The sequence below is a fragment of the Alligator sinensis genome, unplaced genomic scaffold (assembly GCF_000455745.1).
Source record: "Alligator sinensis unplaced genomic scaffold, ASM45574v1 scaffold451_1, whole genome shotgun sequence".
Classification (NCBI taxonomy): Eukaryota; Metazoa; Chordata; order Crocodylia; family Alligatoridae; genus Alligator; species Alligator sinensis.
Genome location: NW_005842097.1, coordinates 1,033,614 through 1,048,513, shown reverse-complemented (window position 1 = coordinate 1,048,513; position 14,900 = coordinate 1,033,614). Strand labels below are relative to the sequence as shown.

Genomic DNA, 14,900 nt, shown 5'->3' with positions numbered 1-14,900 from the left:
TCCCTGTGGTCCATGACCTCATAGGGCATTACTCACTAAAGCCGTTCGGTTATCAATGTCAGCTTTTTTAAAGTCAAGAATTTGTAGCTTACTGACAGATTTCCCAGCCCTACAATGGGAATGGGCAGTGAAAGTAATAGTGTTGGAGTCGCTTTTGCCTAAGTTACCCTCTATCTTCAGAACACTCACCAGGTCAACCCCCTTGGCCAAGACTAAATCTAGGAGGGCATTTCCTCTGGTCAGCCTTTATACTTCCTGAGACAGGTAAAGCTCATTGATAAAAGTCAGGAATCTATGCAACCAATCAGATCTGGCCAAGTGTTCTTCCCAGGAGATGTCTGGGTAGTTAAAGTCACCAATGACGACCATATCCCATGCTCTCGCAGCCTCTTGCAGTTCTCGGGAGAATTCCAGATCTAGCTCCTCCTCTTGATTCAGAGGTCTGTAATATATTCCTACAGTTAGGTCCCTTTCGCCATGTCATCCTGTCCCCTCTCCGTCCTCCTCTGTATCCTGACCCAGAGGGTCTCAAGTCGCCCTTCCTTAGTACCAATTTCAGCTTTCAAGGAGGTGTACTGCTCTTTTACATCTACAGCTACACCACCACTCTTTTTTCCTATGTGATCCCTCCTATGTAGGGTGTAGCTCTCTATAGCTACGGTCCAAACGTGGGTATCCCTATGATATCATAGTCCCTTCTGGAAAGCAGGAGGCCCCGTTCCTCCTGTTTGTTCCCCATGCTTCTGGCATTTATGTACAGGCATTTGAGCCCTCTGCTGAAGGTCCTTGGTTTCTGTCACACTGAGGGAGCTCCATTCCCTCAGCTTGTGCTGTAGTGTCCTTCCTGTCATCTCCTGTTGTAATGGTTGTTTGTTTGTTGGCCCCTGGGCTTGCTCCGCTCGTTGTCCCCCAGTGATCTTAGTTTAAAGCTCTGTTGAGACCTGCAGGACCAGGGTAAATTCCAATAAGACTGCAAGGACTGGGTGGTCTATGAAGTGGACTCACCACATACCCTGGATCTCAGAAGGGGCTGAGTTAGTGGCTTTCAGTATAGATGTTTCATAGGTACAGGAAACCTTCATTATTCGTGGGTTCCACGTTCGCAGTTTCATATATTCACGAATGCCAAACCAGCATTTTAAATACACTTTATACACTTCCAGGAGCTCCTTGGGAGCTCTGCGCTTGCTGCCGCTGGGCTCCCACTGCCGCCACTGGGCTCCCGCTGCTGCGGTCCCACCATTGCCACCAGAGCCATCCTGGTCCCCCAGCCACTAGAGGCACTGTGTTCATGAACGCAGTGCCTTATTTACAGATTTTGCCATTCACAGGGGATACAAGAACGTATCCCCGACAAATGGCAAGGGTCCCCTGTATAACCTTGAAAAACAACTTAAGTTCAACCCTAACTAGCAGCACAAATATGACTTTTTACACTCATAGCCAAGAAAACAATCCTACTCATTAGTAAGCTATTGACCAGCTACACACTGTGGTACATAACAGGGGTGTGCGAAGTGGGCCCTATTCAATTCGGATTCGGCCCAAATCAGGCACAGTGATTTGATTCGTTGATTCAGATCACTGTCCCTGATTCGATTCAGCCAAATCTGAATCCGAATCTGAAGATTCAATGCGGATTTGGAGATCACAAGCCCCTGCTACCTAGAGGTATATAGAAAAAAACATTTAAAGCTGTGTCTATGTCCAAATCTCCAAATCTTTCCAAATCTCTCCAAATCAATTTGGAGGGTTCCGATTCGATTTGGAGAGATTAAAGGGTCCTCTGATTCGATTCTGGTTCGGAGATTCAGCTACCAAATCGAGCTGAATCTCCACCGAATCAAATCAGGGACCAAAGCTTCACACAGCCCCAGAAAACAAACTGTAAATACCTGTGCTCCTGTCCATATGCTGTGCAAAAGGCCATAAGACCAAAAACCAGAGTGCATGCATTTAGATCTGGGATAGTTCAATGGACACAGTGATGAAAATTCTGGCCAGGATTTCCAGAGAGAGAAAAAAAAAAAAAATCAGGATTCCAAGATTCCTCCATTCACCGAGAAAATTTCCAGGAACAAGGGTGTAACCCTCATCCCACCTGAGTCAATGGCAAACTTCCACTGACTTCACATAAGACAGGATCTCATAGGTGGGTCTTTTTTTAATTTTATTTTTCATACCTTTACTATTCCTCAACTTGTGTTTCAAGGGCTTTCCCAGGACCTTGTTAGCCTCTCTTTTTTTCTGTGCTCTGTTCCACTGGTGATTTAGTATATCCTCTAGATCCTTAATGAGTAGAAATGCCCCTTCCTTGGCTTACCTTTTTAAAGAGCCTGATGACATCCTCACTGATCTGCGAGAGTCGGACAATGACATTGTTCATGAAGATGTCATTCAGGGTAGCATGATCTCTGCTCTCCCGCCGAGTCTGAGTCAGAACCAGGTACCAGCAGTTCATGGGCGAAAGGAGGTGCTGATCTTTCCTGGATAAATAAGAACAAATTGCATAGGCAAATGTGAGCAAATGAAAAAGCATTTAAGGCACAAGTGCATTCTATCCAAGGTACTGATCCCACTGGCTACACCTGAAAAGATACGTTACTGTCCCTCCTGCTGAAGAGAAGAGGCCTAGATTGCTCTTTACCACAGGAACCACTGCAGTGTTTGAGATTAGCTACTTGACTCTCATTCGCAGAACATGTTATTGATCCAAGTTGCTCATCTTTCCCAGCACTAAACTGAGGGACATGTGAGATCTCATAACATATAGCCACAAAGGTGTCACTCTGTTGGATGTTTAGCATGACCACTGCTAAGCAGACGTGAGCATTTTGATGTGTTGTTCTGCTGGTAGACCACTTGGTCATCACTTCTTGTGTTACCAGTACCCCAAAGACTTACTCCCCAGGACTGTGGCTGCACACTGCATTGCAGCAGAAATGCCAACAGCGTAGACCAGCAAGTAAAACCCGGATACCAGATCAGGGCAACTCCAGGGCTTTTCAAAGGAAAAAAACATTTCAAAGGAAAGAAAAATGGCTTATTAAGCAATCTCAGCAAGTCTCCAGAGTCAATCCCCAAGATTCAAGTATAATAATCAAATCAAGGCAACTACAACTGTGGAATACTAGATCATATATCTTTTTAGCAGTGATGGACTAGAGAACTTCATAGGTCCTTTCTCTCTCTCACATCCACAGCTGTTTTATCATGCATGCTTTGTAGAACCTCTAATTGTTGCAAGATAATGTCTTCAAGACTTGCCACCTATAACATTTTTGAGCCACAGACCTTATTATTCTTGTTAATTTTCTGCATTTTGATAGCACTGGAAACTCACAATTTGGGAATCTCAATCTAGCTCTGTGGTGCTAGGCACAGTATAACAGAGGGGGGGGGGGTTTAATGGTTTTTGTTTAAAGCACATGTTTAGAACACAGAATGATCCATGTGAAGCACTGTGCCACTACCTTCTCATACCCATAACGGTATTGCCAACTCCCACAATTTTGCTGAAAGTCTTCAGATATTTAGTGGTTTTCTTAAAGCCTCGCTCCTGGACATGTGCTACAGAGTGATTATCAACTGTCATTTTAAAAAGCTAGTTTTCTAACCTTCCTGGCTGGAGAGAAAGGAATGGAAATATGACCCAGGGGCACCCAAAAGGCACAGAAACCAGAGGATATAATATAAAAGATATATATTACAAAAAAAAAATCTGTTGTTGTTGAGGCCTGACTCCTGCTGAGGAGTCCCAGGCTCCCGTTGAGGCTCATAATGTTTCAATGCTTGGGGTTGACAATACTGCTAAAAACAAGAAATTATGCAAGAAGCCTCTCACAATTTGTAGACCATCGTGACTACAACATCATTCTTGACATGCATGTTTATAAAATGATTTCTTGGCAGAGGTAGTCACTAAACTCTACCGTCTTCTGCCCATATTTATGCTTAATGTGGCTAGCTCTCTTCTCACGTGAGTCTTCCAACACAGTTGCTCCAATGACTTCCAAGGAGCTACTCCCAGTTTGTACTGGTGCAAGTAAAGAATTGGGCCCACTTACTCGAGTAAGATTTTGACAGGTATAACAAGGGGCAGCCAAGCTTACAGTGTTGCAGTCATCACCACTGTATATCACAGTTTTCAACATGGGTAAGGGGGCAACAGGGGCACACCAGTGCTTCTCTTGCCACAGACGGCGCATGCCAGCACTTCTCCCAGCGCCCAATCTCAGGGGGTGCATGTGTACCCGCATGCACCCCCTACGTGTCACCAATGGTTTTCTACACATAGAATCATAAAAAATTAGGATTGGAAGGGACCGCAGGAGGTCACATCTAGTCCAACCCTCGGCTCAAAGCAGGACCATCCCCAACTAGATCATCCCAGCCAAGGCTTTGTGTAACCAGGTCTTAAAAACCTTCAAGAATGGCAATTCCACCACCTCTCTGGGTAACCTGTTCCAGTGCTTTACTACCCTCCGAGGGAAAAAGTATTTCATAATATCTAATGTAAACTTTCCTTGCTGCAACTTGAGACAGTTGCTCCTTGTTCTGCCATCAGCCATCCCCCAAGAACAGTTTAGTAACACCCTGAATCTGACATTTTATATTTTTCAATAAAAGGTATATTTGAGTCATAATAAGGCAACAGTCTGCCCTCTCCCTATCATGTTGTATACATGCTCCAATCTGACCCACGCAGTGGGGAAACACCCCCGCAGGTAGCCTGTAGCACAGTTTGGAAATGCAGATGTCAAATTTTTAAAAAAAATCCCTCTTCACCCTGACTGGGGATCCCTGCTAGCTATTCTTACCATGGTTGCGACTAGCACAGTCTAATCCCTATGCGGCCAGGGCCTAAGGCTATCACTAAGAATCAAGCAGGTCATGCTAGGGTTAAGGTATAAATGAATCGTTTACGGTGGATTCTGTTTACTAATTAGGAGCTGCAGCAAAAAAGCTGTAACAACATTTAGCCTTTTAGCTACAAATGCTGTGGGAGGTTGTAGGGGCTGATGGGGTTTGTGTTCGATTCAGACAGCCGCTGAGCCACTGCCACGCTGATTCCACACACACAAAACATTTGGCTGCATTGGCAGTAATTTCCCCATATTAATATGCTTTTCCCTGGGAGCATCCTTTCTGCAAGAAAGAAGCTGTTGACTTAAATATCTTTGCAAGAAGAGGAATTCTCTCTAAAAAAAAATATACGTGTAGGCAGGCTTCAATCAAGCCAAGATACAAAACCAGGCAACTCAGATTCTCTTCTCTGAGCTTCCCTTGCTTTTCGCTTCATCCTAATTTACCAATCGCCTACAGTTTCCCAAGGCCAGCAAAACAGAAGCCGTTGCCCTGAAATGGAGATGCTCCCATTAACGACCCTAGAGACAGGGTTGTGCTTAGATCAATATGTGCATCTTCATACATAATTTGTTCTGTACCGTCAGTAGTTCCTTCCTTTCCCTTCCCTTCCTTCAGAGCATGAATTACTGAGAAAGGGGTTAAAGTCCACACCAAAAACTGTGCTGTGCCTTCTGCTACATCAGTCTGTAATGATAATTAGGCCTTTAAAAGGTGCAGGCAGCAAGGAGCACATTACACTTCCTTACCAGAATGCAGCTGCTCTATGCAGCAGTTTCAAGGGCCTAGAAATGTGCAAGTCATAGCTGAGTGCCTGATGTACCTAGAGAACTAAGAAGATATTTCAGCAACCTTCAAACCCAATATAACAATCCCCATAGCACAAACATTATCAGGACAACACATAGAGAATGCAATAACGAGCTGGGTCCTGCTTAGCTAGGAACATAGGAACACAGGGCATTTTACACATGCTCTGGGAGGTGGGGAGGGCGAAAGCTCATTAAATGAACTTTAGTTCAAGTACCTCTGCTGCCATTTTGAAGCGCAGGGACGCTGATACACAAGACACGGAGGCTGGATAGACTGTAGTAATTACCACGCTCCAGCAGACTCGATTAATCAAGCATTGTATTTACAGCGCATTGGAGCAGCTTCGCAACACATCTACAGGCACCCCCAGGTTTATGAAGTCCAGTACCTTGCCCACACGGGTAACCATATCATATTATCTCTTGCATAAACTAGTTGACTAAAAGAAACTAGTGCCTTTTGGGGAGGTTTTTAAACCATGTGCATTTGGTGTTCAGTTCTTCCCTTCCCCCCCTCCCCCACGCACTGACTTGACAAAATATCAATTAGCCAACGAGGCAAACTGATAATTTCTGTGTCTAAATCTTCTCCGAGACTCATGCTGCACTTAGTTATTAACATAAAAAGTCATGATTAATAGCAAGTTTTCACCAAAAAAAGGAGGAAAATAAGAATTCCAACAATACACTGCCCAATATACATAGTCTGTTCCTGTTCCTAAATACATGTAATGCTTTAAATATATACGTATAGCTCTTTTCCTATGGAGACTCAAAGCAACCCCAACATTCATATTTTTCACAATAACTTTGCAAGATGATAAGTATTACTCCAATCAGTGTAGAAGTTGGTACTCTGAGGCCCGTTTACTTGAATTTATAGGCTGACTAGAGGAATTCCAAATGTTAACATAAAACAAGCCCAGGTAATCCAGCCATCGAGACTGATGTACCTCCGTCGGTTCCCAGGTTTGGCTAAAAGCCCAGGGTTACCCTCTGATGCATATATGGTCCAGGCCCTCCTCTTCACCCTGATTACACAGGATACACAGTGTTTAACTCAGGCTATAGCAACTCATACTGTAGACCAGGGGTGACCAACCTGTGGAATAACTGCAAGGGTAGTACACAACAAATTGGGGTGGGAGATGGCAGCACAGAGCAGGAAATAGAGCAGTAGATCAAGCAGGGATCAGAAAACAGGAAAACAGAAAGCAGAGCAGCAGCTAGAACAGGGGAAGGGGACCAGGGTGGCTGTCGGGGAGGACACAGGGACCATCAGTTTAAAGTCTGAGGGTCAGATTTTCACAAGGGCTCAGATCCTAGTTAAGCATCAGAATAAAGCTCCACCCATTGAGTGAAAATCTGCTTATACATGGCCTAATGACAGCTAGTGGGTCAGAGCACTTCTGACAACCTGAGCCTTCCAGAGATGCTAAAAACAGAACTGGGGCAAATTGAGAAAAACTGGCTCTGATTGTGGCTGCAAAGCACCTACAAATTTGGCCCAAAGAACCCACTCATTGTTCCCTCGACATGCATATGAATAGGCCTGAACTGCAAGTGCATATGAGAACACCCTGCCCAACCCTAACAGGGGGCAATTGCTAATCCTAATCTGAATTAAGATTCTGCACCTCCACTGACAATCTGATCCCAAAGCCCATTAGAGGCTAAAACAAAAAAGTGCTACTTCACTGCAAGGGCCAAGCATTCGTTCTTCCTACCCTGCCCCCAATTTTGTTACTCTATCTCAGGTAGGATCAGGGCATGCGTCTAGGATCCTACTTGATCCTGAATAAAGACTGAGCAAGGATTTATTGCACCTAGTGTGGTTTGGATGAAACCTGGGGCATGCAGCTAGATGGCAACGATCTCACAAGCCGTGATAAACAAGATTTTGGTATGAAAAGGGAATGCCCTTCCCACAGCTGTCATGGAAATCTGGATCAAATCAGAGATCTCAAGCTTGAGATTTAGCTTGAGCTAAATTAACCAATCATGTTAGCTCCACACCAGTACTTGACCCAAACCTGTATTTGGTCCAGCCAGAAGGCGGCAAAATGACCAAACATAGATTTCCCGTGCAGCGTAGGCCAAGCCTCTCTCATTCGCTCTGACCGTGGAGTGTCCTGACAGCAAAGGCAGTATGGGCAAAAATGAGGGCGTTGTATGGAGAGACCCCAAAACAGGAAAGGAAGAGCTAGAGGATCTAGGGAAGCATGAATTTTCCAATCTTTCACCCACACAGCAAGTTTGTGACACTTCATGCCCATCCAGAAGAAAAGGAGGAGTCCTCTTAACCTGAAGGCATCTGCCTAGCACTTGCCCCGATACTCACAGTGGGTGTTTGAGGATATTATGTTCAGCAGCTCCCAAAAAGAAGCTGGTTTTAGGCTCATTTTTGGACTTATAGTGGATCTCTGAACCATGGTGGAGCTGGTTAGAGTCTTCATGGAAGCAGCATTAAAGATAAACACGTAGCAAATTCAGTTACTCATTATTTCAATCACTTCTAGCCAGAAGCTGGGAGACAACAGTAGGCAAGTTAGCTGCTACTGGGAGAGAAAAATCACCTGTGGGGAGGGCCAAATTCTAGCAGAGCCAGTTAGCTGTGTAAAGTAATGCAGAGTCTACTGCAGCTAACATTTGCCTTCACCAAGAGTACTTCCAAGGCAGGAAAATAGCACCTCTGCATTAGATATACTGAACTATAATAGAGTAAATAGGGAAAAAGGGTAGGAAGAAGCACTACACTGATAGATAAAGTTCTAAAATAATAAATGGCCTGGTTTTGTTAAGTTCATCTTCCATCTTTCCCCTGGAACCTTCATATTTAATAATATATGACTGCAATTAATATACGGCAATAATATAGTACTCCAATTTAAAATTGATGAACACCCACAGCATCTTCAGCATTGACCATGCTGCTTCAGCCTGAAATCAGCTAGCAAGAGCTATTGAGAAAAAACATGATCTGGGGTGAGAGAGAAATAAGACTGCAGCTACCGTTGTGCGTCTAATCACGGGGAGTTTATAGGCAGGGTGAGCTCAAAAAAAATCCCAGCTTTGAATCATCCATCAAAGAAAAAATACAAGAAAATAGAGTTATGTTACTTTCTGGGCAACTCTGCTTTCACTAATGAAAACAAGTTCTCCTTGAACTCAAAGCTTTATGTCAGTATAATAGACAAGATGCAAGGAAGAAAACAACACCATGCCTTAAGAAATGTCTACAGAGTTTATGTCCCAAATCAGTTCATCTCCATAACATTTTCACTGAGTGGTGATCTCCTTAATATCAGTTTCCCTTCACTGGAAATGACACACAAGAGCAATGTTAAAGGTCTTATTGAGAAAAGCCTCTTTCCGAAGCACCAAGCCTTCCTACTCACCTGATCAAGAAAACCATATTTATTAAACATCAAATTCTGTTTTTCTCTGCACTGCAATATCCATTAATAACATTTTATCACAAAGAGGTGGCGGCTGTCCTATATTTTTCTTTAGTGAACGCTCTCTGTTTCCGTTGTCTCAGATTTCTACAATCTCCAAATTTTGCCTTTCAAAAGAAAACGCATTTAGGCCAGAGCCTCCTCATGTTCAGGCAGGCCATGGAGTCTGACATTAGGCTAAACTTTGAAGAGGTTTGTTATTCTTTACTCTGTTATACTGCTAAAAACGCTTTAATCCAGGAGTGCTCAACCCCGATGCAGCCCATGGAGCCATGTCATCTACAGGTCTGCAAATTTGACAGCAGGGGAAGGATGTCAATTTACACATCTACCGCTCGGCCGCTAAATTTCCAAGCCCCACATGGCTGGATTGGGCCCAGGCCCTGCCAGCCTGCGGACCAACCTGGCACCACTCATCCAGACCATGGGGCTAACAGTTTGGACACCACTGCTCTAGTCCCTTCATTGCACTTTCTCAGTAATGATTCATCAATTCTGTTCTCCCAGTTATCATGCTACATTGGGCATCCAGGACAATGGCTTGCCAAATCCACAGCCGGAGTAGGAATAGCCTCCCATCCTTCATCACAATTTTGTCCACTTCATCTTGCAAGGCAAAAAATCGTCCCTTGGGAAGAGAGCCAAGGGAAAACACCTGGTGCAATATATCCCTCAAGATGTCTAGGTTTTTCTGTTCCAATGCCAGCAATCATGTAGAAATATGTTATGAAGTTTTTATTTGTGATGCTGGCTTGGAAAAAAATCAAGGTCGCAAGCTCCACATGGCAACTGCATAGTTCGTTGTCAAGAGAAGGCTCCAGTGTCACCCCAGATGATCCAGGCAGAGTGCAAGGAGGCAGGATTCGCACTGAGGTGCTGCTGCTTGCCCACTCTCCTTGAGGCTTTTTTTTCTTTCAAGGATATTCATAGAAAGTTCACTGAATCAATGAAAGTTAGGGTTGGAAGGGACCTCAGGAGGTCATTTAGTCCAACCCCCATTAAATTGAAACATCCCAGTTACCACATTTTCTATCATACAACAGGCCCTGGAATAATGCACACCTTGTTTTTTGAAAGGCAGAATAAAGGGGGGAGGTAGAAGGGTTTTCCCAGAGTTATGGCTGCAAAGAATATGGACAGGACCTAACCTTCAAGTGACTCGCCCTCCTTTCCCTGTTTAGGCTTTGAAGTAGGAGGACAGAGACCAGGAACAGCTAGCAGACAGCAACATTTCCCTAAGAAAAGTTAGCTTCATCATCATTAAGATGATTAAAAAGGAGAAACAGTTTCTTACACCTGTGGAGTGGCAAACAATGACCCATAAAGTCAACAGATGCTCTCAGACACCTGATTAGTAATATCATAGCTGCTGCACTGTTGGGCAGGAATCAAAGCAGGGGACTTCTCTTCTGGGCAGAAAAATCAAGCTTCCCTGCTTAATATACATGTCCCAATTTTGGGGGGCGGTTTTGGAGAGAAAAGGTGTGTTGTATGCAAGAAAATATGGTAGGTTTCTAACACTGCCTATTTTCAGACCCCAGCAGCTCTCTGCCGGCGCCTAAAGGTGCCACGTTTATTTTCTACAGTGGGAAGCATAGCCAAAATTTCCAGCCCAATATTTCTGCACAAAGGTTTCCATCATCTTGGTCTTACCACTCATCTTGGTCAGACCAAGAGAGTCTGGCCTGTACAGACTCTTCTGCACCAGTTCCAGCTCTCTGGGCTGCTGCTTCCATATTCCAAAGAAGAAACACTTACCCGGTGTCGCAGCACTGGCTGAATTGCCTCGCAGCGTGCTATTCAGCATGAACGGATGCTAAGCAAATGGTTTTGTCTGCTCGGAGAGGGACAGCCAAACAACACTGTATGACAAATTGTTCCGGTCCCTTTCTCCAATGCTGCTGGAAACTTCCTGGTTCAATCAACTTCCAAATTACCTCACCATTTCAGCTTTAAGAGTTACCACCTCCTTCTTCTCATTCAGAGCCAGACAAGGCCTTTGAGCCAAGTGCTCAGTTCCCATTAACAATGTACATTGGAATGCATCGATGGCAGATTATTTGCACCAGGCCCGAACTATTCAAATAAGAATTGTAAAAATATACTATTTTGCATAGTGCTCCCTGTTTTGTGTTCTTAAAAAACAAATAATAACAACAAGGCTTTCAGTCCTGACACTATCAAATTGTTCATGCCCTTCAGGAAGATTTCCAAGAAAAAGCAGCACATTTCTTCAAAGGAGGGCGGAAAAAACCCCACAAAATGGGAACAGTTTCAAGAGGGCCAGGATTATAGAACCCGCTTCGATACGTGCAGTTCTGCAGTAGAAAGACGGCCGTTGGACCCAGGGGACTGAAAGTCAGAAAACGCACTCTATTTCTAGCTGTGCCTGAACTGATGATCCTGAGCTAGTCGCATCACTTCATGGTACCTCAGTCCTTCTCTCTGTTAAATGGGGATAATGCTGCCCTCCACTGTAAAGTGCTTTGAGATGAATAGTACCACATAAGCGGTAGGAACTATTATGAATTAATACAGCCTCGTTACACCGCTATGAGGCATCTGTTCCATTGATTTCAAAGATTCCAGTGAGACAAAGAGACTGTCCAGAATGGAGTTGTCCATCTCTACTTTCTAGGACTCTGTTCTACGCGTAGGATATAGGGTTGACCCCTTACATGCTATCCCTCCTTATGCAAGGTGTAACCTTTCCCTCAGCCTCCTTGCATTTTGCCCTTCCAGGCCCAGCCTTTATATTAATGTTGGGCAATAAGCACCCTCCAGCTGCACTTACTTGGAACCTACTAATAATGAGACAGACATTCACAGTATGTTCCAGGGCCCGCTCAGTCCATCCGCCAGATGCTACTCTTACCTCCATCTGGCTGCCAAAACTAATGAACCCACAATGAGCTGCCGTAGCTATTTAACAGCAATAACAACTGAGATCAGGAATCTCAGAAGGGCTTAGCACAGTTATGTGTATGCATGTGACAGAGGTCTACTTTAGTTACCAATTTTCATGAAACCCTACCTAGCCCCAGAGTTGTGCTCCCATTTCCGGAAGCCTTTGTTTCAGTTTCCTTCGGGCGCTCTTAGAAGGCCTGTGCAGCTGTTCTATTGCTTCCTGGCAGTAACATCAAGCCATATAAAGATTTACCCAATTAAATCAGATCCTTTGCTCTATCAAGTTCAGCAGCTTTCCCAAGCCAGACGCTTTGGAAGGAGATGGGGGGAGAAAGTGGCCCTCCTAGCTAACGGCAGAACATCGTGCACGGAAAGGAAAGTTTCCCAGTTTGTTTCTCATTCTATTAGAGGATGGCTGTTACACCTTACATCCCAAAAGAAATCCTGCGTGTCAGGCGGTCTGTGGGACTGGACTTACTAGTACAACCTGCTGCTGAAGCACACTAAGCTCGTTAAAATCCTTAAAATCATGTCCTAACGCATAATATGAAACATTTGTCCATAATGCAAACATATGCTGATGTATGGTTTACTTTGGCCTGGGTCCAGCTTCTGTTACAGTTATAGAAGGGACCCCCTTTGGTTTCCAAGGGCATTGGATTGACTCCTTTAAAATGCAAGTTTAACAATCTCTTGCGGTCACATGATGCCTACATAGCAAGGGCATTGGTTACTGGCTGCGGGATGTCATGGTCTCTAAAGTATCCCAGTTTAGATATTCAGTCCTAACTGTAGCAGAGCAATAACGGCAGATATGAGATAAGAGATGACGCAATAATGGCCAAATCCAGTCCTGTGAGAAGCAGGTCTGTCTCCACTGAGATCCATGAAGATGACCAGTTCCTGCTACTGCAAACCATTACTTCATTATCCCTTCCTATAGTAGGGCTGGATTGGGCCTACAGCCCAGATTTGCTCCAGACTGGAGTGAGCATCACAGGAAAGAGAAAAGTTCTCCGGTAACTAGTTCTTGGGAAGAGACAGATCTTTAAAGAACCTCATATTTTAATGCCAGGAGCTCACTCTTGGTGAAAGAATAGTTTTTTGGCACTTTAAATGTCCCTAGGGCAAGACTTACTACTATACAGCACCTCTTTGAGTCAAAATAAGATCTTGCTACGAATGTAATACCAATCCCTTTGAGTCCTGTCAGTGTTTGGAGGTTGCCTGAGCTTCACAGATGAGATCTCAGGGTCAAAGTTCAGTCCCAAAAGACAAGTCATGCAAGTTCAGCAGAGCAGGACTGCCTATTGAACTGGCACCCAGGCCACATCTGCTCCTCTGGAAAGTCCTCACTTTCCGACTCCACATGCACCATATTCAGCTTAATGCTTTTGCTTCAGCTTATTACACTGCAGCAGCTGTGTCTGATTATGTATTCAAATCCCAGTGGCTTCCCTCTTCCCCTCTACCACCATCAAAAAAAAGCATATAAGCTGATGTGGAGACTGCCCACTGCTCAGCCTACATATGGTGCCATAACCAAGAGACACACCACAGAGACTTGCTCTGCACTGTGGGACTCCATGACCAGGCCACAGAAAGTCTATTTCTTTTAAGGACCACTAAGGTATCAGCAGATCTTACACCCTCCTGTCCTTAAATGGGACTGGTTTTGTCCCCCAGCAAATTCTAAGGGTGAAAAGCTGGTTTTTACTCACTGAAGCTACACAAGACACCAGCTTAAAGATGCAGAGCCCCCTCCTGTATTTTTAATGGGAGGATAGTTTCACATGCACGTCCACTTGTCTAACTCAAGGAGCGGAGGGGCAGGAGGCAGTATGGAAAGCCACTGAGTGCATCACTAAGGCGAAATGGCCCCCAACTGCTTGGCCAGCAGAAGGGAAGTGGTGGTGGCTCTGGAAGAAGCTGCCCTTGTCTCTCAGCTACAAAGAGGTCTGGCATATATGAGGGTGAATGAGTGACAGTAAATATGCAGCTGCAGTGAATGGCACAAGAGGGACACCATCACAACTAACCTTATCAAGGGCCAGACCCTGGCTTACTCTACAAGGCTGCACAAGGACATAAGCAGGGAGTCAGACCCTCTCCCCTGGCCCTGTGCAGCCTCCTCATATTTCTGCAACAGGAACTGTATACAAGGGTTGCATGCTTGCAGCTGAACAGATGAGGATGGAGGGCAGGGGAAGAGGGGTTAAGAATGGGGAAGCCATGACTTCACCCCACAACACGCTAGATTCAACAACTAACGTTGTGTGGAGTGGTGGTAAGCAAGGTGGGTAATCAATGAATCACAGCCAGTAGCAAATTACTACCCCTGGGAGCCAGTGGGGCAGTGAGCGAGGCATAAATCCTTCCCAAAAGACAGCCCATTGCCTGGTCTTCTCCAAGAGTGGTGCTATCTTATGCCATAGATTTGCTAGGCTTTACCAAAGCCACTTTCCCTCCACTGACTGGGTCCCCACCCCATCCCAAGACTTCACAATGCACCTTGTGCCTGCCACTGTATACAGTCTCCACTCAACACCCATCAGTTCACGCTCAGATGAACTGCTTTGTATGAAACAAGAAAACTGCTGTGTGGTAACTCCAGCTCAGTGCCTACTATTTACTTACAGGGTGCTAGCTAGTAAGCAGTTTACAATGATGGATAAGTTGTATGGATGGATAAGGACCATTCCAAGGTCTTGTGCCATACAGAGAGTCATCCACACATCAGAAATAAACTGTTCAGAGTCCATACTGAAGAGACGCAATAGAGGAACATCAGAGGTCAGTCCTACGGTGGTCATCGCCAGCAAGAAATGCACATACAACCATCTTAACAGAGTGCAAC

The 14,900-nt window shown here is 44.8% G+C and overlaps 1 protein-coding gene across 2 annotated transcripts in view; it reads right to left on the bottom strand.

Moving 5' to 3' along the window:
* Nucleotides 1-14,900, bottom strand: part of SRGAP3 (SLIT-ROBO Rho GTPase activating protein 3) — a 209,503-nt gene that overhangs the window by 81,824 nt on the left and 112,779 nt on the right. For both annotated transcript variants that reach the window (XM_025204779.1, XM_025204778.1), the window contains exon 3: nucleotides 2,324-2,486. In XM_025204779.1, coding sequence (XP_025060564.1) covers nucleotides 2,324-2,486 — 163 coding nt within the window. The remainder of the gene's footprint in view (nucleotides 1-2,323; nucleotides 2,487-14,900) is intronic.